The sequence below is a fragment of the Lepisosteus oculatus genome, chromosome 4, assembly GCF_040954835.1.
Source record: "Lepisosteus oculatus isolate fLepOcu1 chromosome 4, fLepOcu1.hap2, whole genome shotgun sequence".
Classification (NCBI taxonomy): Eukaryota; Metazoa; Chordata; class Actinopteri; order Semionotiformes; family Lepisosteidae; genus Lepisosteus; species Lepisosteus oculatus.
This window is the reverse complement of record NC_090699.1, coordinates 42,033,569-42,059,290: the sequence shown is the minus strand read 5'-3', so window position 1 is coordinate 42,059,290 and position 25,722 is coordinate 42,033,569. Positions and strand designations below refer to the sequence as shown.

At 36.4% G+C, this 25,722-nt stretch overlaps 1 protein-coding gene across 2 annotated transcripts; it reads right to left on the bottom strand.

The window, feature by feature from the left end:
• Window positions 1–1,130: 1,130 nt before the first annotated feature.
• On the bottom strand, window positions 1,131–25,488 carry fhip2a (FHF complex subunit HOOK interacting protein 2). 2 transcript variants are annotated; one of them, XM_015347870.2, is made up of 18 exons: window positions 25,346–25,488; window positions 21,404–21,482; window positions 20,875–21,044; window positions 19,489–19,593; window positions 18,748–18,870; window positions 18,585–18,656; window positions 16,821–17,102; window positions 16,290–16,486; window positions 10,482–10,596; window positions 9,422–9,498; window positions 8,616–8,808; window positions 8,199–8,368; window positions 7,146–7,289; window positions 6,965–7,055; window positions 6,489–6,632; window positions 5,966–6,106; window positions 5,712–5,815; window positions 1,131–4,889 (listed from the first exon to the last, which is right to left on the bottom strand). In XM_015347870.2, the coding sequence occupies exons 1-18, from the start codon at window positions 25,388–25,390 to the stop codon at window positions 4,784–4,786; spliced, it is 2,358 nt and encodes a 785-aa protein (XP_015203356.1). In that variant the 5' UTR covers window positions 25,391–25,488; the 3' UTR covers window positions 1,131–4,783. The 2 variants fall into 2 exon arrangements, with proteins under 2 accessions (XP_015203356.1, XP_006630949.1); XM_006630886.3 differs by lacking the exon at window positions 18,585–18,656.
• Window positions 25,489–25,722: the final 234 nt, after the last annotated feature.

Sequence of the window (25,722 nt, the reverse complement as noted above, 5' to 3'; positions counted from 1 at the left end):
AAAAGACAATACAAATGATAAATAGAATATATTACACTTTGTTGGTTATTTTCATGAATATAGTTGATCATATTAGATAATAAAACTCCAGTGTTTAATCCATCAATCAATAAAATGATTTCAAGTGATCATATGGACTGGGACTCATTCACTTTAAGTAAATTTCAGAGCATAGAAGTCAGTATTTGGTTACATATCCCTTGGAAGCAGTAACTGCTTGATGTCTGAACCCACTGTATTTTCCAAAGTCCTTGTGTTAGTATTTGGTACGTCTGGGGATGGATCCCATGGGTTCTTGCCTGTTTTTGGGGTGTGCTTGAATTGTTTCTTTTACATGTGAACTAATGGCAAATCTTTTGTTTCTCCTTATAAACTCCTTGAGTGTACTGGCCACATGTGTGGAGTCATTGTTGTGCTGCACAGAAGCATCAGCTTGTACATTAGCAGAAACATTGTTCCTTTAAAATTTAATTTTATTAAGCCTCATCAGAAAATCAAGAGTGAGTCAGTTCCAGAGGCGGCCAGGCAAACCCAAGCCACGACAATGGGCTCAAACCCCAGCTGGGATGCTGCTGTGCTGTATACAACAGTACTCTCAAGGCTGTCATTGTAAATGAGGCTTGTTAAATTGGATTATCAGATGAAATATAGTTTTTATATTTGATTAATGTCAAATAACCATTATGTGTACAACACAATAGCATATCAGAGGGCTTAAGTGATGTGCAAATGTGTACATAATTCTACCTTTCATCTCTCAAAAGGATGTGTAATAAATTTAAATTTATTTGGCAGCAATAGGTGTTCTGTGTTAACAGAATACTCATTCACCTCAGGGTGTAGCTATCTTATATTCTTGGGCATGAACTAATAAGGAACTATTTCTGTAGCTCTAAATGATGTTTTTCAAAATGTCTTATTAAACAATTTTAATGAGCACCACTAATGGAGATGGATACCAAAAAGTATTTAAAAAGTTTGGTGTCTAAAGTATTGACACAATGTCAATGTCAAACTATACTTTTTTAAATCAATTTTAGTAGTCACATGTTGCCCTGTGGCTCACTATCCACTTTCCTTGGTCAGAAAACAGTTAAAACAATATTTCAGTGACAAAGCAAACTAAGAAATCAAGAATGCAGTCTTTAATGTATCTGAGGATGATTAATAAAGTGATCATTTACAATGGCAACTGTGTGAAGCAAGCATCGTAAATAACATTGTTTTTCATACATACAAGGGAAAGCACATTATCTATTATTATGGTTTAACATGTCCAGACATAGACATCACAATATAAGGTGCCAATGCAATATTTTACAGTGTGCACAAGGAAGACAAAAGTTTCACAGGAACTTACTAGAAACATAATTTATTATCCAAAATGTGTGGTGAATATTTCAGTTATTGTTCATTATACCTTGCAGTATTTCTGTGACGGTGTGAAGTCGTGTGATGTCCTAACAAAACTGAAATCTATATCAAAATTGTTAAATAGCACATAATTTGAATTGAACAAAACCATTTTCCCGTAAAATGCAGAAAGAGCCAAAAACGCTCAGGGTTCTTATTTGTTGGTGGGACATGTACTGCAATATAAAATTTATAGGAATTCTGGGAAGATTTTAAAAATTAAAAAATTATTCTCCAGTGTTGACTAAAAAAATATCACAGCAGTAAAGTAACTCCCATTTTGCTTATACAAATACATACTGTACTGCAATTCCCTTGCAATATACAAGGGATGGGCATACTTAAATATTTAATTAAACATGTCAACAACTGTTGTTCTATAACTAAATTTGATGGAGAACTAGATTATTATAATTTGCAGTGAATTTTGATTTTTGAAAAATAAATTTTCAACAATAATGTAATGCACAATTGGATGCCTATATATCTGGGAAATCATCCAAAAATACTTTCTGAAGACATTTTAACATACAATTAGTCTCAGGAGACTTAGTTTCCTATTTTTAAAATTGACAAAAACATTTTGGAGCACTACTCAAGTAAGGCATAAGTTATATAAGAATTTCTATTGAACCATGAGCTATACCAAATACACTGCAAAAAGGTTCAGATCAACTTAGGCAAAACACTCCCAGAAAAGTATGCATCTCTTTGTTTAATAAATTAAGCCTTGTGAAATGTGTGTGCATGCATTTACAATACTTTAAATTAGGAAAACTGTCACCACAGGCTTTGCTCCTAATGTTTTTTTTACATATATATACACAAGTCCAGGTTATACATTGCATCTGTTGGTATAAAAGTGCATATGACTTAAAACAAAATTCTGGCTTTAACAATGATGTCACTTCAGTAAGTTGCACCCCTTGCTAAATATTTGGTTTATGAAAAGAATACAGTGTTCTAGAAACAAACACAGAACAATTACATGTTTGGAGTATGAAACACGGTTTAAACAATATGCTGGAATTAATATACATTATTAAAACACATAAGCTTGCATAAATTGCTCAAAGTTAAAAAAAAACTCTTGCATTCTCATACAGGAAAAAAAATCTCATTCACTGTACACCATATAGTAATCCACATACCCACAAAGAGCAGGTTTAAAACCATTTCTACTACTGGACTCAGTACTGAACTCATACCAGATAAAAATACATATATTCACAACAAATGGAATGTGCATTTATTCATGTCCGACAACCCCGATTTAAATTATTTTAAATTAAATCACCCATAAATTGAGCGTAGCATGAAGAAAATAATACTATTTTTAACAATTCATGTCTTTAATTTGGTATGGCCAATTGCTTGCTCTGTATACTGTCATGGGAAACTGCAGAATGTAAGGAAATCAGTGTAGCTCACCAATACTAGTATGGGAGACAGGTTCGTGACAACTTAGAACACTCTCCTCTCAACCTGTTAGAAACACCATTTCGACATCCCACAAGTCTGAAGTGCAAAAAAATAAGTTAATACTGGTTGAGGACTTGCTGCAGTACTTTTGCACCACAAGCTTACAGACACCTGACAGCTTACTGTTGTGTGGCAAGCAGAGGTTATCCTGGCTGCCTCATGTCCATCCAACACCAGTCACACTGCCCATAATGCACTGCTGTTCAGAAACCCAGGGTAGTTAGTCACTTATAAACCCAGGAGTCCACATGGCAAAGGCTGTTCTACTGGGGTCCATCTTTGTGTCAAATTAGCACTTTTATGGGATGACCAGTTAAAATTATTTTATGATGCATGTGTTAAAACACTCTTCCTTTTACCAACAGCACAACATCATAATATCTCCTCGAGTCGCAGATGTTTGAATGTCAGAGAAAACGCCATTCTGAACAGTCTTGTCTTTCTGTTAAAAGATTCTGTTAATAAAAACACAGTTGCTGGTAAAATCCATTAAAACAGGTAACAAAGCTAAATTAAAAAACAAACAATATTCAACACGTCTGGTGAAAAATGTAGTAAAGGTAATTCATTCCTGTATTACTGACCATCTTCTCAACAAGCAGAATGTCAGGTGCACCTAAACATTTAAGCTGTATTGGTTTTGTTCAACAAGTGGATATCTGTTCAATCATAAATAAAACATTTTTGTGGTTACCAAAGAAACAAAACACTATGAGTGAAACACTTTAATTATGCCCACATCCAAGGCACAAACAATAGAAAGGTTTAATGAAGCACTCAGTCAAAAAAACAAAACAATATCTTCTGTAAAACACTGTTTCACAGCCACATATTTTTAAACCAAAATGAACGGAACAACTAGTTCTTTTACAATTTTCTTTTGCTGTTATGGACTAGGGATAACAAGAATAAAAAGTGCAAACGACTGCAGAAAAATATACTAGACTTAATGTGTATTTTAGTGGTAACTGGGCAACACTGTGAATAAATTTGCAATGCAAACCTAATCATTGTGGTTCCTGTGATTTGAATTTGGATATAGAGAGTACCTACAAGTTCAACCCAAAAATTAAAATTGTGTTCTTCAATAAGTACATTTGTCTCAAGGCACTGCAATCTGTTAATTTAAAGGAAGGCCAGTGTAAACAGGCATTTGTGCTCCAAAATTAATTTTTACTTTAGAAGTTATATCATCTTGATCAGCCTGTATATTTGTTCCTCACATTTTGAGACCATATTGCAACGCGCTCCTATAGTTTTCTTTTCAGGTGGTTTAATAAGCCATTAATTGTACTTGGAGACTCCTAATTTAAATTGCAGGCCAAGGCAGAACCTGACCACAAAAAGAACCTCCTGGATTTAGGATACAAAGGCAGTGTTGTACACTAAGGCATTTTTTGCTTGCAGGTCCTGGATTTATTTTGGAAACATGATTCTAACATGAAACCAGAGACACAACAGTGCTGTCTACTTAGAAATAAAAACACTGAGTTATTTTGCTGCTTGATTTAAAAGCACATGGAGTAAAAACTGTCCATTCACTTGTGAACTCATAGTTTTTTCTATATTAATAAAACAGTTCCCTTCTTTGTCCTGTTAACTTTAAGAGCAATGACTATTCATTGAACTAGATGCAACTGATAAAGCCCACCATTTCCCAGCAAGACCTGATGCTAAAAGTATTTGTTGTGCACTTCCAAAGTCTGAAACCTTTGCAATTAGGTGACCTTGCACTGATGCAAAGTTCAGACTGGATGCCTGTCATGACTTCAAGTGATGAGAGAGGATGGATTTTTGCCTCTGTGGCTACCAATGTCTTCACATCTACTGAGCTCTCACAAAATGTCAGGTTTAGAGTTTGGAACACAAGGCGCACCATGAACTTCTGTTACGGTGTAGTGGAGGCATGAAATTTCACAAACGCTATGGCAGCTAATTCTTTGCAGAACTCCTCCAGCACAATCACTCCTTCCAGTAAAGTCATGTGGTCAATGCTGAAAAAAGGGACAGAAACATAACCCAGTGTTAATCTTTAATGTAAAGAACACCACAAATTACAGAGCTGTACAAATAAAAAAAAATTGTAACTTCAAAGAAGGAAACAAATTACATTCTGTCAATTTTCTAAAAAGGTAACTACAAATTAAGAATTATTCAGAAAGAAGTATAGTACACATTTATCATTATAAATATGATAAACAGTAAGTACAATAGTTTCACATACTGACTCATATTGTTCACTTTAGATTTTAGAAACATATTTTGCCAGTTTTGTCAGTTACTGCTACAGAAAGACTTTTGATATACTTAATCTTTAAATTCAGAAATGACCCAATGTTCGTTTTGTAAGCAATTTGACTCGGTTCACTACTATGACCCTTTTACCAGCTGTAGAGCTGGAGGAGGAAGTACAGAAAGCCCTGTATTTGGCTTATTTTGCATAAGTTTGAGCCATCTGTTATTTTTACAGAGAGCCTGTGGCTAGGAGGTCATCCAATGGAGGACTGAAACAGTTGTCATGGATCTTATGCAAGGAACTGGTGTTGCTTTAATTAAGAAGATGTCCAACCAAAAACACCTGCCATTTCATCTCCATTGGATTAAAGAATATTTAATGAGTTAACAGGCAACCCAGTGGGTCCGCTGTTAAGCACTAAGCCGACTCAGGCCCACTCAACTTAGCTGCCTCTGAGCAAGTCTGCTCTTTTGGTCACAGTTGCTTTTGTAAGAGTTACAAACCCAAACTGATTAACTGGTTCATCCAGTCAGAAAACATACTTTAATGTTATTGATAAAATATCTTGGATTGAATTTACCTTGGACCTTCAGGTTCCAAGCCCAGCAATCGTTTTCTGACCAGCAGAAGTTTTGGAGTAAAATCTGGGATGCGTTGAATTCTTAACATAAGATCACCCACCACCTGACAATACAGAACAATATCAAACTGAGTTATGCAAAATTCTTTATATGGAAGATTTATTTTATTCCTGTATTGTGCTATTCAGGTAAAACAGTGACAGATTTTGTGTGCTCTCATTGTTGAGGTGTACGTTATATCTGAAGTGCTTACCCTGACAATGACAGAGAAGAGAGATCTGCAGCATGGAGCCAGGTTGACATATGGGTCTAAGAGGTACTCGTGGATATGAGGGTGGGGAAATAAGGCCAGTTTTGATAACACTGACGTAACTTGTAAATTCACATCGTAGGGCTGAAAGCACAAAAATCCCATGATTAATTAAGAATGGGTTTTATCAAAACATTCCAAGACGATCCCACAACAAATTATATTAATGTAGTGGAAAAAGATTCCCCATTTTAGTCATAAACAAACAGCGACATCCATATAAGGAGATAAAGGCAGAAGTAACACATAATTTAATGTTTAATGGAAGTGCAAAGTCCTACAAACGCCAACAATTTCATTACAAAGCTTAACAAATTAATAAACTACAATTAAAAAGACAAATACAGTTGAATACTAAGAACTTTCCAAAGCACTCGTTTCTCATTTTAAAGAGTTTATTGTCATAAGGAGCTTAAAGCTTCACAAGTTCCAAGTTAATTCAACTAACTGTAATATTGCTTCATACCTGATCAAGGATTCGTCCCATCCTATCAAACAAAGTTTTAAGGAAATGCCCTTCAAAGAATCTGGAATCCAAATTGCATTTTTCAAAAGGCTTTGGGGTCCCTGGCCAATCCCATCTCAAACAGATGGCACAGTAATCCCGAAACTGAGGAAATAAGACAAATTCACAATTGCATCGCAATTATATTTAAATTGAGAATATCCTGCATGGATTGTACATTGGTTACAAAGCAGCATATAGTCTTACTTTGCACAATAACAATGTAATCAGTGAAACAATACGTACACTGGCTATTTAGTTTCTAGTTTAATTCAAATATATATATATAAATGCATACAGCGCACATCTTTTTTTAACTATATACTATATGATTCTCCATATATGTGTGTGATCACATATACACATGCACATATATATGAACAAAACAGATCCTCAATTCAATATTAACTTAATTTGAATTAAACAAACATCTTCACCTGTCTGTGGGCATCTCTGAGGTAGGTGTCATAGCCTGTGCCTTCCACATGGTATGAAGATTTGGCCTCATCGGGGACTAAACAGAGAAAACTACAGACAGGACAAAAGGTATAGGATTATTTTTCTATAACAAAGGAAGTAGTTTACACAACAGACAGTTCAAGTAGCTGGGAGCTGTACCTATTCACTATCTTGTGGACCTCTGTCTTGCCATCTGGCTTTGTGTGATCTGGCGTCTGAGGTGGTGAAACACTCAGCCAATCGGCACTCAACACCCTGTTGTCAGGGGAAAAGTCTGTGAACAATGGATCTTCCTCCAGGTCTCTGAAAGCACAGTCAGAACAAATGATGATTGCTACAACACTTATAAAAAGTGTACAGCTTTACTGTATACGCTGTTAGGCAGTACATGTAAAGAAAAACGAAAAAATTATCTTCCCCATTTCTGTGCAGGAAATAATAATAATAATTGCTTACACTTATATAGCGCTTTTCTGGACACTCCACTCAAAAGGCTTTACAGGTAATGGGGACTCCCCTCCACCACCACCAATGTGCAGCATCCACCTGGATGATGCGAAAGCAGCCATAGTGTGCCAGAACGCTCACCACACATCAGCTATTAGTGGGGAGGAGAGAAGAGCAATGAAGCCAATTCATAGATGGCGATTATTAGGAGGCCATGATTGGTAAGGGCCAATGGGAAATTTGGCCAGGACGACGGGGTTACACCCCTACTCTTTTTGAGAAACGCCCTAGGATTTTTAATGACCACAGAGAGTTAGGACCTTGGTTTTACGTCTCATCTGAAGGACGGCGCCTATTTACAGTATAGTGTCCCCGTCAGTATACTGGGGCATTAGGACCCACATGGACCACAGGTTGAGTGCCACCTACTAGCCCCACTAACACCTCTTCCAGCAGCAACCTTTCCCAGGAGGTCTCACATCCAGGTACTGACCAGACTCATACCTGCTTAGTTTCAGTGGGCTGCCAGTTGTGAAAGGGCTATTATTGTTGTTTAAAGTGATTGAATTGTCATGGGTCTCCATTTACCAAGAGATCGCCTTCATGACACTACTCAACAACACATGTGAAAACCAACATTTGATACTGAACCAAGCTTGCAATACAGAATTAAAATATACAGTAAAAAACATAAAACAGATGAACATGCAAACTACAAAATGAAAAAAAAAAAATTAGTGCACGAAACAAGGCAGAAGCTCTTACACTGCCCCAGGTATCTGGCCGTTTTCCACAACATCTTTGTCCTCTTGACATGGAGGTTTAAACTCGGCATAGTTCCTTTCTTCTAAATTCCGCAGGACTAGGTTGCTGATTATGTGCTCGTTAGGTTTTTGCAAAAGGTGTTCAAACATTCGTAGAGTCATTATACTGATCTGTGAAACAGAAAAACACAACAAGCCAAAGATTCTAAGTGTTTCATAAGACAACCAAACCCGCGTTGTTCCCAACACCAGTAGGCTATTTATATAACCTACAACGAAGTTCAATATACCACAAGAAAGAATGAGGACTTTTCTTCTGATATCATAGCATTCATTTTCTTTTACCATCTCAGGTTCTTCTTTTTAATAGTGTAAGTAAATGGGCAAAGAAAAAAAAATCTGCCTGTCAGTTTCTCACCTCGTCTGACAGGTGGTCACAGTGCTCAATGAGCCGATGTCTCAGAGGGTATCTGTTGATGTCACGTAGGGTCTCGGGCTCTCTCTGCTCCCCCAGGATGAAGTAAATAGTCTCCTGCAGCAGAGCCTCTGACGTGACCTGACGAATTATGCGATTCAGAAGAGCCGTGGATGTCAAAATGCCAATCTCTGACCTTTGGAGAAAAACATCTAAATTGTACACAATGCAGCACAAGGCAGAAGTGCTTAACAGAATACAGACATCAGGGCTTAAATATCTCCAATCACCTTTTAGCACATTCTTAAGAGCCACCTGCTCAGTAAGCATCGTTAAGATTAAAATCTATTCCTGTGTTCGCTACGGGTTCCACTGTTTTACTCATTTTGCGATTTTGTAATATATCATGTATTAAGCACAGTTGTATAAGGTTTGTCATACAGATTTTTTTTTCATTTCAGGTTTCATTTTTAATGTATTAGAGAAAGAAAAAAATATCATTAAGTACAGGCATTTACACTGCACCCAGATCTTAAATTTCATAGGGATCGGAGTTCTTACAAAGGAGTAACTATTAGTATTGTTCTCCAGTTTTATAAATTTAAATGAAATGTCACTTGATTCGTTTTTTAATTGTTTAGACAGTTGATAAAGTCGATAAAGTAAGATATTTTGGATGTACTTGGTTGCAAATGCAGGAAATCCAACAGATTTGCCCTAATAAGAGCAATTTTAGGAGAAAATGAAATGTCTTTTTTGCTGCTACATGAGTCCCTTGTGGCTGCCGTGTTCTGGAATGGGGCACTTACGTCTGCATTAACTGGGGCTCCATGACAGAAACAAGGAATCTCTCACGAACCGCTCTTGCGAGCTTAACAGCAGCCATCTGTGGATTAGAAATAAAAAAAAAACATAGATAAGACCTACATGACTTCTTATCCTGACATCACCGTCAATAACACAAGCACATTCTATGAGATGAGCATTAGCAAAAAAGCAGCAGTGCAGAACTTGGGAGATTCTTACGAATGGTGTAAGAGTCTGTGATGTGGTTTAAAGGATTCTGTACAATGGTGGGGAAGCCTGGTTCTTAAAATATCAGGATTCTCTGATTTCATTCCACTTAAGTAATCAATTAAGTGAATACATTTTTGCTAACCTGGCTGCAAATGAACTTTTGTGGAGACTTTGCTCACTTGTGTTTTTGTGCTAGAATTCAGCGGGCTCATGAGGCCCTCTTGTGGCTACTTGAGAAGCCACTGCAGGAACTTAACGTAATAAAAAAACTTGAATATTGAAAAGAAGCAGTTAAAATGATAAAAAAGCACAATCATCCAAATGATTGTATTAACAAATCTTCAACACAATTACAAAATCAATCCATTATTCCTGTTGTTTTTAAGATGATACAAGTATTTGATAGATACTTTATTGATCCCATGAGGGAAATTGCAGTGCAACCACAGATTAGCACAGTCAACACAGCACAGTGTAATGACATAATACAACAATACCTGCAATACCGTCAGTACAGTCAGTGAGAAGTGCACTAAAAAATAGTTGCTCACAATATAGAATATACAAAAACCAGAACAGTACACAAAAAGTTGCAATGCACATCATAAATATAAAAAAAATAGATTTAAGCAGCGAGTTCAATGTTTAGTTCAAAAACACGTCAATGTCAATGTTGCCCTTGCCCAAACACACAATGGATGAGTTGTACAGTCTTATGGCAGAAAGCAAGAACTGGTACAATTTGGTAATTGTACAGAAATATAGTATGTAGACAGTATGATTATTTTTATTTTCACTGTTTTCAAAAGGGTCGGCCAGAAAAGAAACAGCAATTTTGTTGAACAGAAATACCTTTTGTGCTTCTTTGATGAGCTGATCACAGTAATCCAGCCATGACAAGAAAGAGATAAGAGCTCGCTTGCCAGGGAATGCTGTAGCATCTTCTTTCAGATTGTATGCATCCAAGCTGTCATAAACATTGGACATGGTATTACTTTTCAACTCTTTTAAAACAATCATGTTGCTTCACTTTAAATATGACATGATTTAAATTCAAAACACTAACCACACTATAACAGAGTACAATGCAGTAAGCTTAAAAATGCAATACTATATGCTTAAGGTTTGTGAGTTTACCTCCACTAACATAAAGGATATAATTGAAATTTTGTATTAAGCATGAAAGGTGACCATGACTGATGGGGAACATGCAAAGTTAGATCTCAAATGTTTATTTTAAACTTAAGTTAGGATATCAGATAAAATTAAGATATCAGCAGTTACCACTGAAAGCAAAGGTAAAAACATTTTGTTTTTTGGAATCATGACTATTTCATGGAACTGCTTTTGTTCAAGGTACAGATAGATCACTTAAGCAAAAATGTTGTCTTGGCAAAAAGACAGAAATACGGGGCCTTGCAAAAGTATCCCCCCCCCAGAGTTTCCATATTTTATTACTGGTTAACCATCTAATCGAGAAACTTAAAAAAAAGACTTCATATTAAACACATGCACAATGTACACCCAAATGATTAAACAAAACATGCTGATAGAATATTAATAAATTAGATACCTTGAGAAAATTAAAAGATTCTGAACTGAACTACTGAATCCCTTTATTAAGACAACTGCAAATCAAATCAAGGGGAAAAGAATTGTTTAAAACAACAAAATCTGTCTAATGGCCTGTGTGTGTGATCAAAGCAGTTTAACTCGACACTGCGTGTTTCCTCAAACAAATACTGAATTTCAAACTACAACTTACATAATGATATGAAAAATCCTATTATGGAGACCAAGGAACTTTAAAAAGAACAGAGATTAAGTAGCAGAGATCCAGAACTTGAGAAGGTAATTTATCATTTTGAATATAGTAAAGTTCATTATCAAGAAGTGAAATGTGTATCTGGCTGTCTTTATAAACCGATCAGCCAAATGCCGGATGCCAAATGCGAAGGCAACAGTGATTTTGAAAGACTTTATGCCTGAGTAGGAGTCACTGTTCATATACTGAAAATATCTAAGTCCTTACACAAAGACAGAATCTCATATGACATACAGTATACTGCAGACATGAGTTAGAAGGTTTATGATCAAATCAGAGAAAAGGTTAACCTTTTGATTTAAATGCAAATAAATCAGGCAAAAGCCTGGCATAGCACATCAACTAGTCAGCACCATCACAACTGTCAAGAATGAGTGTGGCAGCAACATGTTTTTATTGCGGATGCAGATCATTAGCAAGGGTTCCACAAAACTTGTCACGATTAAAGGAAAACTGCTGGTGAAAGGACAGGTGAATTCTTGAGGAAAATCTGCTTGAGTTGCTAAAATAAGGGTTAAAATAATTCACATTGCAGCAGTATAATGATCTGAAGGCCAAAGTCAACATAGAACAGTCTGACAAAATAGATTGAATGTCCTTGAGTGGCACAGTTAAAATACTGACTAAAATCAAACTGAAAATTTACTTGTATAGTTAAACTTGGCGATTGCAGTCACTCAATGATTGCATTCCCCAACAAACCTGTCAAACCAGGAACAATTTTATCAGGAAGAATGGACAATTCCATCATCCCACAGCTATTGTGCAGAATGTGCAAAGCTGACAGCAATAACTGCTGCCACCAAGTAGTGACTTGGTGAATTCTTACAGTATGTCATCAACAAAGTTCAATGTATATATAGTCTTGACAGGTTGTGCTGACATTCAATTTCCTCCACACAGACAGTTTTGATCATTACAGTTTTTTATAAAAAAGGTTAATTTGACAAAAAAATACATTGATTGCAATATTACTCGAAGGAGATTAATACATTTGCATGATTCTGTATGTAAATCCTCATAGAATTGTTAGTTTCAGTTCTCTGTGAGCAAGAAGCCGTCAAGGACATCATTCCCAATAAAACACTTGTCTCTCAATCTGTGGTTTGACCTTCAGTAGCTAGAATGGGTTTTCTACAGAGGATATCAGAAGAGCTTGTTTTGTCGTTCAAATTCTTAATTGCTTTGACAGAAATATTTGACAGAGTAGACCATTCACACTTATTACTGTCCCTGTCTACAGATTTGGCTAGATGCCATAGCAGAGGTAAATGTACTGACCTGTTCTGACCAGCTTCAGAAATGCAGTGCCTTCCAAAACTATTCAGAACCTTGCGCAGTGCATTTTGTCACACTAATGTGTCATGAAACTTTAAAGCTGCAATTAATATTTGCTATATAAACAAAGTGCTCCATACATTCAAAGCAAACAAAAACAATAGATAATTAATTTAAAAGTCCAATGGAAAAGTCAAGATTACAGAAATATTCAAACCCTTTGCTATGGCAAACAAATTTATTTAAACGAACAAAATTAATTTAAAGGGGAACTGCAATTCCAATTTCTCAGACCAGCTATTAAATCTCAGTACCAAAAATTTATTGACAGTATTGCATAATTTGACAAATTTCAAATTAAGCCTAAAATCCAGAACCTTTTGAAAGTACTGTATTGCTTACAACTACATTGTTGTATTGTTAACCAGTGAAAAATCACTGGTCTTGCTATGGCTGAAAGCAAGAGTTTGCATGAACTGCAATGTGAAAGTGGCCCTTCCAGCTCACTAGTCACTGTAAGCAAATGAGAAACATGGCCTCCTAACAACATTAATCCTTTACTATATAAACTATGCTACATATTTACTATACAGTTGTATGCAAAAGTTTTGACACCCCTGGCCAAATTACATGCTTTGTTGATTTTCTAAGTGAAAAGAAGTTAACACAACCTCGGCAGCGAACAAACATAAACTTGACATATTTCTGATCATTTTAATGCACAGTTACTATTTATTTGCTGAATTTAACAGATTGAAAAAAATAAAACAGTAAATCTGGCACATGCAAAAGTTTCAGTCAGTACTTAGTAACACTCCCTTTGGCAGAAATCACAGCCTCCAAGTGTTTCTTGTAAACAGCTAACATTCTTTCTATTCTTGTTTTAGGAATTTGTTTCCCACTCTTCCTTGCAGAACGCTCCTAGTCCAGAAATACTCTTAGGTTATCTTGCATGCACTGCATGTTTGAGATCTACGCACAGATTTTCAATAATATTCAAGTCTGGGGACTGTGAAGGCCATTCCAAAACCTTAATCTTTCATTTCTTGAAGTAGTTCATGGCTGATTTTGAGGTATGTTTTGGGTTGTAACGTCTAACCTCTTTTCAGCTTTAGTTTCTTCACTGACTGTGGGACATTAGCTTCCAGGATTTGTTGATAGTAGAATCCATTCTTCCCTCTACCTGCACAATATTTCCTGTGCCACTGGCTGCCACACAACCCCAAAGCATAATAGATCCACCCCCTGCTTGACAGTTGGCATGGTGTTCTTTTCTTCAAATGCTTCTCTGTTTTTTATCTAAATGTACCTTTGGTGATTGTAGCCAAAGAGTTCAATTTTTACTTCATCAAACCGCAGCACTTGGTTCCAAAACACTTCTGGCTTATCTAAGTGTTGTGTTGCATACTTCAGATGTTGACTTTTATGATGAGATTGCAGGTAATGTTACCTTCTATTGACTCTTCCATGCAGATTATGATTGTACAAGCAACGCTGCACAGTGGACCAGTGCACCACTACTCCTGTGCCAGCTAAACCTTCTTGCAGGTACTTTGCAGTGATATGGGGGTTTTGCTTTGCATTCCTGACCAGTCTACAAGCAAATCTATCGGAGATTTTTCTTGGTTTTCCAGATCGTCTTGACTTAAACAGCTCTCCTTAACTTCCATTTCTTAATGACATTTCGGACAGCGGAAATTCCAAGCAGGAAGCGATTAGATATCTTTTTATAGCTATCCCCTGCTTTGTAAGAGTCAATCATCTTTATTTTCTGATCCTCGGTCAGCTGCTTAGAGGAGCCCATGGTTGTTGAGTGTAAGCACAACACCCTGAGAGGTTCGAAGAGCCAGAGAATTTATAAAGCTCTGGAATTGTCATCACCTGACTTACATTAAGGCCTAACGAGTCAATTAAGTTCTGAGACCTTACAAAAAAATAACACTAGTGGATCAACTGGAAGGGTACCTGACCTTTTGCACATTACCGTTTTATTTTTTTCAAACTGTTAAATTGAGCAAATAAATAGTAACTGTGAATTAATATTTGCAGAAACATTTCAAGTTTAAGTTTGTTTGCTGCAGAGGTTGTGTTAACTTCTTTTTACTTAGAAAATCAACAAAACACGTAATTTGGCCAGGGGTGCCAAAACTTTTGCATAAAACTGTATATACTATATACCCGGGTATACATTTTAAACTACACCACACTGTCAAGAATTTAGCTGTTCAGAACATAGAGGTTGCACAGAAAATAGAGGATCGAATCAGCAGAAAGTCAAAGTGTTTCCTTTTCAAAGGGATATTCAACTAGCCAAGAGATGGATAATAAGCATAGTCACTGATGTTGGTCCCATCGACCACGTACGATCGAATAAGTACAAGCTGTGCAGAAGACATTTCACCCTAGAAATGTTCAAATGTAACATTAACGAGTGGTATTTGCCAGTTAACCTTCTCGAAGTCGATGTTGAATTCAACTGCACTCATACAAATCAGTTGTTAGACAACAGGCCGGGCACAATGTGCAAACCTGCTAGAGACTTATACAAAAAGACTTGCGGCTGTAATTTCTATCACAGATGCTTCCACCAAATGCTGAGAACATGGCTCTGCATACTCAGCAATCAACATATTTCAGTTTCTCTCCTTAGTTTTTGGTGGCAATTACTATAACTTAACTTATTCTTACAAGTCTTCAGTGTCAGCAGTCAGGTTTTGAATAAAACTGTTGCATCATTTTAGAATTCTAAAAAACAAGACACCAAAGGAAGGGTCTGAATACTTTCTCAAGGCACTATGTATATTATGAAACAGAAAGAACTGATATTTCTGGTCACCACCTGTTGCAAATGCAACAGATATTTCACATTTAGACCAAAGGCCACAGCCAAAAGTAACCTTATCCTTACCCTTATCCGCTGATGCAATTAACTTTTGGCAATCAAAAACTTAAAACACACAGAAAACACCTGCAATCTTTCCCTCCACTCTTGCTATGGCAGAGCCACAAAACAACAACAATTGTAGACTACTTTTTGTCAAAAAAAAACATTTTAATTTATTTTGGTTCAGTGACAGTCAACTAAGGGAAAAGCTGTTTTGTTTCCCTGATTTAACAGCTCACTAGTCTGAAAAGTACTAATATGCAAAAAGAAATGTTTTCTCTGATTATACTGAAACATAATCAAACTGTTAATGTCAACTATAATTCTAAGGGGGGAGGGAATAGATTAAATTTTAATGGGTGCAATCTAGGGTCTCCAAGTCAATGCAGCTTGGCACATACAGTGATTCTGAAGCCCAAAATCTTAACTGTCTAATAATTATTAACGGTAACTTCTTAGTTAGCTAAACAGATCAAATTATGTTCTCAGGGGGACATATTTGAAAACTGCACAATTGAGTTTGTCACCTCAGTTCTAGATATCAGTCCGATAAAAATACATGTTTGAGGAGAAGGACTAGTTAAGGCTTTTTGGAACTGCACAATGTGACTCAAAAAGCATTGCTGTGAAATTTGAGAGGCACTGTCCTACATCACAACACAGATGAACTTACCCCCAGTTCACTGATTCGACAGTCTCAATGTCCAAGGGATCCATAGACTGTGGAAGAGCTCTGTAGAACACAGTCAGTCTCTCTGTCAGCAGTTCACACAGGGCTGTGTTCTCAGTCAGACACTTAGCAGCTGCAGGTTCAGGTAGGCTTACTAACAACATAAGACCTTCACAAGCCTTCACTACTATCCGACCATCCTGCACAGACCACAGTAAAAGGAGTTAGTGCCGAATACACCCAACATTGTGTGGGTTGTTAATCATGTCTTCTTAGCCACACCTCCTGATTTTTAATATGCACTTAAATATTTAGTATAAATCAGAATATTAGAATTTTATGAATAAATATATTAGTACATCTAAGACTGTGAGACTTCTGTACATATCTCAGCAAACTAACAATAATCTTCAGGCTGCAAGTCTATTGAGTGAGTATACTGAAATACCATTCTTTTCCAAGATGACATTTAAGTGCATTTCAATGAACATGAACCAAACGAAAAACTTGGCAAGAAATCTACAAATCACTCACTGGACTCTTGGTGAGATTGAGTAGGGAGTTGACCAGATTGTAGTTGTGGCTGGAGTGGTTTGCTGCAGCCTCTCCCTCGGAAGACATACCGAGCTGGTTCAGTGAAACAGAAACCTCGTCAGCCTGCTGTGAAAGTTCTGTTTCTCTGGCGCTCTCTGCTCCCGTCTTGTCTGCAGCCAGAGGCTGACCAGTATCTGGAGTGGAGGCATTTTTCGCTTTTTCGGGATTACCCAAAAAGCTTTCGGATGCGGGCCCTCTGGCAAAAGATGCTTTTGACTTGTTCTGTTGACAGACATAAGAAGAAACTGAAAAAACAGCTACATTGTTCAAAATTGCATTCAAATCTCTGTTTACTTCATGATATATTTTAAAAACAACAATATTAAGAAGCTAAGTGCCTTTTCATTTGATGGTTACTGGCAGATATTAAATGCCTTCCACTGCTACAGCTATTATGAATCTGTTAATGGTGATTAATGACAAAATCAACTCAATGTTTTCAAAGCCCATACTAGCACAGCCCAAGGTTAATGTACTATGTGCAAGCACAAACGAGTGCATTCAACACAAATGGTGAACCAAACTATCCTGCAGGAAAACTATTGCATCACTCAACTGGGTGGGATGGAGAGCAGGGAACTGATGAGATTTAAATGTGTTTGGAGTAGGTTGCAATTAAGCAAAGGGACTGAAGTATGCGGTTTCTAAAGTAAAAATAAAAACACTGCTTTACTATAGCTTGTAACCGTAAAGTACTATAAGGTGCAGTTATTTTACCTAAGCACTAATATGGCACTTCATGAAAAACATGTCCTGTATTGCAGCATTAACCATAAGGCAACATCAAAATAAAGATATGATTACAAAATAATATTTTAAACCACACTTTTAGGATGTAGGCTCCTGGAGAGCAAAGCAAAGAGATCCCAACATATCGTCACCTACTCTGCGACACAAGCACATTTTATAAACAAGACACAGTCCTAAAGAAACATACCATAAATATTTTCATGTTCCAGAAAAAGACACAATACATTTAAAAACAGAATTTAACATTCAAGCCACTCGTCATTCAACACATCTCATGCTACACAGCATTTATCTGGAGGCTCAATGATGACTGGAGAGGTGTACCCCTCCCCGACAGCACTGTAAGCCTATAAGTGTCTAGGAAACCATGGGGATTCCTAGCTGACTAATCCCACCCTACACTGGGTGGTGTTCAACCAATTGCCAGTCACAGTCAGCTAGTGACAAGTTCGGACCTGTGATCACAGAGCTTAGACTCTTCTTGGATAAGCACCTTTATCAGTTATGCCACTCGGGGCCATTTTCTGATGCACTTTTCAAATTATTTACAGCAGAATTAAAAGGACTTCTAGAATATCCATTATTCTGAAATTTCCTGGAATAAAAAGCCTTATATATTAAATATGAATTAAAACTTAAAATTTGGTGATTATTTTATTAAAGCAGTGCTTAGCACTCAGAAGAGGGAGAGTCTGACTTCCTATTGATATGTTGATATGATGTTGTCTTCTCATCTTCAAAACCTCTGCATCATTCTTGGAAAAGCTGAATTACTAAACAAAAAGTATCATATTCAGCTGACAAGTCATGCATTCAGTGAAGAATGGATTGTTCTGAATTGACAGGGCTTTATAATTGCAAGCTGTTGCTAATGCTGTGCAAATAACAAGCAATACACACACTAGATAGTGTTTTATTTTCTTATCATGCATCTACATGTTTCTCACAAGTTACCCAGGAATTTTCTGCAGCTTGGCTCATTTCCTGCCTGCTGCATAAACAATGGAGTACTGGATCTTGGCAAATCTGGCAAACAAGGTTGACATTAGAGAATAAAGTGAAAAAAACTGAAAAACTGGTACTCAGACACTTGATCACAATGGTTAAATATACATACCTCTAGGAAAAAATTGACAAGATAGGGGTCCTGCTTTAGTTTTGCACACACAATACACAGAAACTGTATTTCTTCATTTTCTGTTGGGGCTGCAAGAACTTCTCCACAAAGTCGGACTAATTTCTGGGGAGAAAGAAAATAAATGCCTCGCAATAAGTTATAAAGAGTACTTCCAACTATGACCTAGAAGGTTTTTTGGTAATTTGATTAATTTATTGATGAATTTGTATCATGTGATTTACTATTGCCGTATCTTGTTAGGTTGAGATTTGTTATTAGGACACTAGAAGGTCTCCTCTCTCTTCCAGATTATTCTGCCCATCTATATAGTTTGGATTTTATCATCTGATGGATCTAACGATCTCTTATAAGTGCTTCTTAAAAGAAGCTGGTTTTAGCTTTGACAATATGGTTAGGCAGCATGTACTGTACCTGGTCACTCTAGTGTAAAGTTTTGGGAACATTCTCAAAATAAAAAAAACTTAGCTTCCTATGCTATATGAAGGAGTTTTCACCTTTATCAATTTCTTTCACTCATCAGTTAACTACCACGATCTTCTGTAGTTTATAGCATTAAAGTGTTCTTTTGTTGAATTTGTCTTTAAAGGATTATTTCTAATGTGTCTCAGTTCTCTTAAAAATATGCACTGGAGGCAAAATGTCTAGACAACATTGTTCTTAGCTTACTGCCAGCATTGTTTAAATCTAAGAAAAGTTAATTAGATTTTCATACATGCTCACCTGCACAGGTCTGTGAACGTTTATATGTGGAAGAAGAGGTTGGCGAATCCTTCCTAATAGCTTGGTATAGAACCCCAAGACCTGCTGTTTCATTCCAGGAGGGCACTGAAAAAGAAGCATTGTTCAGGAATGAGATACTCAGACCAAGAATTGCTGTTTTGCTAATTTTCCTGAAAACACAATGCATATGTGTTGCATGTTGCTAAAGAAGCCAAAATTAGTTAACTAATTTTGTTGTAAACTAAAAATAATTGCACAGCATGGTTGCACAATTATAATCTGAAAAAAGGAAAATAGTATCAAGGATGGAAAAAGGCCAAAAACAACCTCTTGATAGACATCCATTTCATTACTGTAAAATAGATGAAAGCAATACAGTTACTCCATGAGCTGAACTGATTTCTGCTCGACTTCAAAACAATTATCTCCAGGAGGTGTGTCTACATTTTACAAAACACAAAAACCGCTCAAGGCAGAAGACTGACTTGCCCCTATCAGGTCTATAAACTTGATAATTCAACACAACTGCACTGAAGTCTTTAAAAACAGTCCAAACATATGCACCTTAAAATAACATTCTGGAATGATCCAAATTTTAAGTTTCCTAACATTAAGCACAGCTGTATCACACATGGGTGTTCTTTTATAGAACTTTTATACATAAATAATGTGAATCCTACTTTTTTTATCTTAATAGATGTATTATATAAGATTAAGGTTTAAGACAGATGAAACCATCCAACAGGTAAGATGATTGTTCTGCAACAAGTTTGCACATTTAAGCACACTTTATCACATTCAATTTGGATGTATCACTTCTATTTAATATGGTAAACATTTCTCTATATGAGATTTCTTTTTCATGTTCTGTACTAGTTCTGTTCTATTTGTTGTCGATTTGTCTTAAGTACTGATTTAGGTTTTTTTTTTGTAGATCTTCAAACAGCAAATATTTCTAAACAAGACAAATTACTACCAAGCCCTGATAATTCTTAAACTCTTAAAATAAGAGAAACATTATCCTTAACTACAATCATATTAATGGCTCTTGTTTGGATGGTTTAAGGTGTGGATTAAATTATTTTCTGGTACAATGCAAAGCCAACTAGTGCGGAGTACTGCAGTTGATTACAAACAGGACTTTAAATATAATATTGCTCATGCAAAAAGACCACTGAAGCATTTCCTTCATGATTATTTGGTTATATTTCCTTTCATGCACTTATGGTTTGAGCTCATGTCTTGCATCCTTTAAGTCTAATGGTCTAATCTTAAGTCTAATGAGCTTGTTTGCATCACTTAAAATAAAACTTCAATCTAATATTACCAAACACATGAAACACAGTGGACAGTACACCCCCAATTAACAAGTCACTTTTTCCTTACATCAGCTTTTCCCAGAGTGTAGAGTGTCTCAAGGATCTTGTGGTGGAGGAGATACTCCATGCATGGGCCAGTCTCTCCAAACTCCCGCTCATTCTCCTCCTGAATCAAAATGTCTAGCATCTGCTCCAGGTGTGAAGGGATGTTTGTATCTGTCACTGGGGCTTTGTCGTCTGAAAAACAGAGTTGCTGACATTACAAAGAAACTTTACGGACTCACTAAAGTTGATCCACAGTTAAGATTAGTGAAAAACTCAAGTCTTTTCTTGGAAAACAATATCACACCACAGCTAATATCCAGTAACAAACTGAAGATCAGTGGCCTCCTAACGCCTTTTATTCTACCTGATTTGATCTTGATTTACACATCAAGAACAACTTGAGGGTATTCAGGTAAAGCAATAAAAACAGTGGTTTTGAAACAAATTGCAATGCTTTCCTATTATGACACCTCTTACTACATTATAATTCTCAGTACCTTTTGTATAAAAAAAGTCATTGGGAACTGGTACTTTAAACCAAAATGCCCCACCTGATGTCTCTATGTAGTAGTGTGTGATAGCTTTCCAATGATACACAAAATCCTCCTGCAATGGAAGGGAAGGTGCCAGCTGCAAAACAAACAAAAACAACAATCAAATTTCCTTTCAAAGCAGATAACTTGCTTTTAGAGGTCAATATCGACCAAACACAATTATCAGTCTTCTGTCTGGTTCCGTTCTCTAGAGAACAGTAAGGGTCTAAATAGTATTTTATAGCATTTGTGTAACACTGAAAAGAGTCCTGTACTGTACAGGACAGTTGAGTGGTTATTTTCAATGTTATACAAATGAGCCAAAATCTCAAATGTTATTCCTGTAGTTGACAAAATTCTATTAAATCCATTATCCCCTTGGGGAAATATGTTTTGTGACAGAGACCAGCACAACAATACAACAAAAGCACACATCACCAACAAAGAGGTACAAATATTTCAGGAGATAAAATAATGCCTTCATTATTTAAGAATGAGATCGCAGAGGGGATGAATGATTCTTAAGTCTATTTCCATTATACCTTGGGGTGAACAGGTGTCTCCACTGGGTGTGACGTAAATTCACAAAGGAGGGGGTTTGCCATGCACTGTACAAGGCTGTTGTCCTTCTTTAGAACCACATGTTTTCAAAGTGTTAAATGGTAATAGCATAGGAATACTTACATTCATTATATAAAATAATAATTTTAACACAATTACAAAATGGTCATCAGTAAGGACATAAACTATAGAATTCTGAAGACTTAATTAGAATCTTGTTAGGTTAATGATAAAGAAATACAATAAATTAATGATTTCCCTTTGTAGTTAATATGGTTATAAAGACATTCACTAGTTTAGGGACCAGCTTTAATTAATTCGAAAAGGTAAGTGTGGCACTTGTGACAGTAGCAGAGTCTAAATTTAAAGATTCTTTAGGGGAAAAGAAGAGGAAAACATTTGGCAAAGGCATATCCATCCTTCCATTTTCTAATTGTTTTATCCAATACAGGATTGTGGGAGAGCCTGAGCCTCCTATCCCAGCCTGCAACAGGCACAAGGCAGGATACACCCTGGATGGGATGCCAGACAGACACAAACATGCAGACACTCACATCAGGGCCAATTTTCCCAGAAGCTAAATTAGCCTACCAGTATGTCTTTGAAAACCTGAGCTCGTGGAGGAAATACATGTGAACATGGGGAAAACATACAAACTCCACGCAGATAGCACCCCAGGAACTGAATCCGGATCCCCAGTGCTATGAGGCAGCAATGCTAACTGTGTGTGCTACTATGCTGCCCCCAGGCATATCCAACATTTTTTACTTAGAATATTTTGCATTCAGTATTTACAATATATTTCTGTAGGGGTACTATGTGTGTACAGAAATATTTGGGAGCAACAGTCCTACGTGCATGCACCCCACACTACAATTCGTTTAACATCTATTATTAGAAATTATCAATCTAACATTTGTTTTCATAACTTCACATAACTTTAAAGTTTTTGTTTGCAAATGCAATTTCATGGGACACAGAATAGGAGCAATAGGACAACGCAAACTTGACCTTTGTACTGACAACATTAATGCCTATCATGAGGTCATGTAAGCATATCACAGTACATACTGCGAGCCAACCCTCTCTCTGCTTATTTTGAAAGTGCATGTTGATTAATTCAACCTGTAAACTTTAATATATAGGCCTAACCTGCATACTGCAGTACCCACATAGGCAAGAATAATCCCTGATCCCTGATAGTAATGTTTAAGGCTAAAAAACAGAAAATAAATTCCACTGGCAAGTTAATAAATTCTCAGAAAATGTCAACATACAACTACCTAACTTACAAGTTAATCTCCACCACAAAATGTTAGGTTGTACATTGTACAAACTGAGTATAAATCAAACAATTTTATATCCCATTCAAAAAGAAAATAAAGCTATTAACTTTTCTTCTTAACTGCTTTACAAGACTGAGAAGAAAAGCATTATGTACTGAGACCTTTTTGCTTTTTCTACAACAGCACAGCCCTTTATCATAATAATCAAGGGAAAAGCGAAGGACCCACACCACCTGTCCCCATGCTGTCCAGACGTGTTCCTGTGCTGTTATCAACATAACAGCCACAACAAACTGTTTTTCACAAAAGAAATGAGTGAAGCATTTGCAAAATATAGCCAACGTAATTTTTTCACATATTTCAAGGATTCTCTGGCATATCTCATCAACCTCTTCCTCTGATTGGTAGCTAACAATAGTTTTATTTTTTAATTTGCAGAATAAAATCCTGAGACAAACACAATTTTGTAGAGCAAAACTTAAAGTACAGGACAAGAGTATATTTTTTATTGGATCTCCGTATCAGGCTTTGTGTTTAACACGTTTTGCGCACAACTGGTAGTAGGAAACACCAATTCTCATTTACAATGGGGGTCTTTTATACAGCACAGACTTTGTGATCACATTTAATGGACTCAGCAATCTGAGTTATGTACCTTGCTCAAGGGTACAGTAGTTGTGTCCTAATGGGGATCTGAATCCACAGTCCTCTACTCAGTAGGCCACTACTCTATTGTCTTAAAGATAGATTATCATAATTTCTCTAAAAAATTATATACTATTCCACTATCTCCCAGTTTTGTTGTGGAACTGCAGCTGTGCCTTCTGGTTTTTATACTTAATTTGATTAATTGCTTGGTTTTAGCTGTTTTTGCACTCAGAACTTTTTTCATAACTTATTTTAGGGCATTATTTCCAAGAAGCGGATCTATGGTTTAACTTGTTTTAAAATTCTACCACAACTTTCTAAATAACTCTTAATTTATCATCAAATAATTACGTCTTTGTCACACTCCTATGATAAGGATACACTGTAATTAATAGACCTATTGATTACACTTCATCTGGTTATACTATAATAAATCTAAAGCGCAGGGGATCTGAAATCTTACATCTGGTACCAAGTTCATGTACATGTACAACCATGTCGTGCTATTAAACAGCCGCAACTATTAAAAAAATTGTTCGACGAAAGGTTGGATATAATTAAGAATGAGTTCAGCTGTAAGTAAAGTTAGATTACAATGAGTTTCACCAACACCAAGACTAGGAATCCATGAACATATTAACATGACCGAGAAATCAGGCAGCCTTCCAGGACTGTATGCAATCGTCTGTTTTCTTTATATTCTGAAACAAAAATGCCGTAGATTGCATTAAACTTCAAGTTTCACACGCATCTAGTAAAACTCTTCAGCTACTTTTGTCAAATAATTTATTTTGGCAGCTAGGGCTTATTTTTCAAACATCGTGTATCAGTTTGAAACAAAAAACAAAACAACTGCTTCACGAATCGAAGCAATGCTAACTGATAAAGCAACAAATTAAAATATATGTATTAAATATAATACGGATAACGTGCATTAAACATTAAAAATGTAACATTAAAAATGTTAAACACTGAAGAAACTAGTCTTTACAGCAAAGTAGATATAAGGTTCACAAACTGTGAACTGCGAAAAATTCAGACTATACACTTACTAAATGTTGTAGTCCTGATGACAGAAAGGTCTAGTGCTAAATTTCCTTAAGGCTGATTAAGGCTAATTGTCCTCGCTGAAATGTAAGCAATGCAATTATTGCTATTCATTATAATTTGTATTAGAACCATAACGGGCCTACTATTTAGATACAGGGTTACTAACAGGAAATTATTCATCCTGTCATCAACTAAAAGGATTATAGGAAATAGACGGAAATATGTTCATAAAACTCATTTAAATGCATATTAAATAACAGAAAAGGAAGCACATACTAAAACCTTAACAATTCCCTGCTCTCGTTTAGCGACATTATACACCATTAATATATTAGGCCTATTTCTCTCCGATCTCAATTGTCTCCCAAGCCGTTCTGTCTGCGTCTCCTTACGGCTTGATCAAGTGCACACTCACCGCCTCGACTGCATGCTGGAGGATGGAGGTGAATTTGGAGAACATTTTGTTTTTGGACTGAAGCAGTTTCTCCCGAGAAGACCTAGAGAATTCCTCTATCTTCTTCCTATTGTTGCCGCCGCGATCCAGATTGGAAGTTTCATAAAGGTACCTTAACCCACTAAAAAAATAAAGACAATGAAAACCCCAAGACTGACACACAGCCTCAGCTGGATACACTGTAAACAGTCGACACACACAACACCTAGGACACGGTGGCACTTCGGGATTCAGAGCATCTTCTGAACGCTAGAGGGAGCCTGCAAAAAAGGGGAACTCTATCGCCACCTCTAGGTTAAGTAACCTTTCAAATTTGCTTGTTGTATCGGACTGGTATA

Bases quoted from the DNA above. Each gene is read 5' to 3' on its own strand.
- fhip2a (XM_015347870.2), bottom strand. From the start codon at position 25,390: ATGTTCTCCAAATTCACCTCCATCCTCCAGCATGCAGTCGAGGCG. The intron at 18,871-19,488 runs GTGAGCATGTAT...CTTTCTCCCCAG, and splicing joins ACGTTCACAGACCTGTGCAG to AAATTAGTCCGACTTTGTGG. The intron at 7,056-7,145 runs GTACAGCTCCCA...TCCTGTCTGTAG, and splicing joins GTCCACAAGATAGTGAATAG to TTTTCTCTGTTTAGTCCCCG.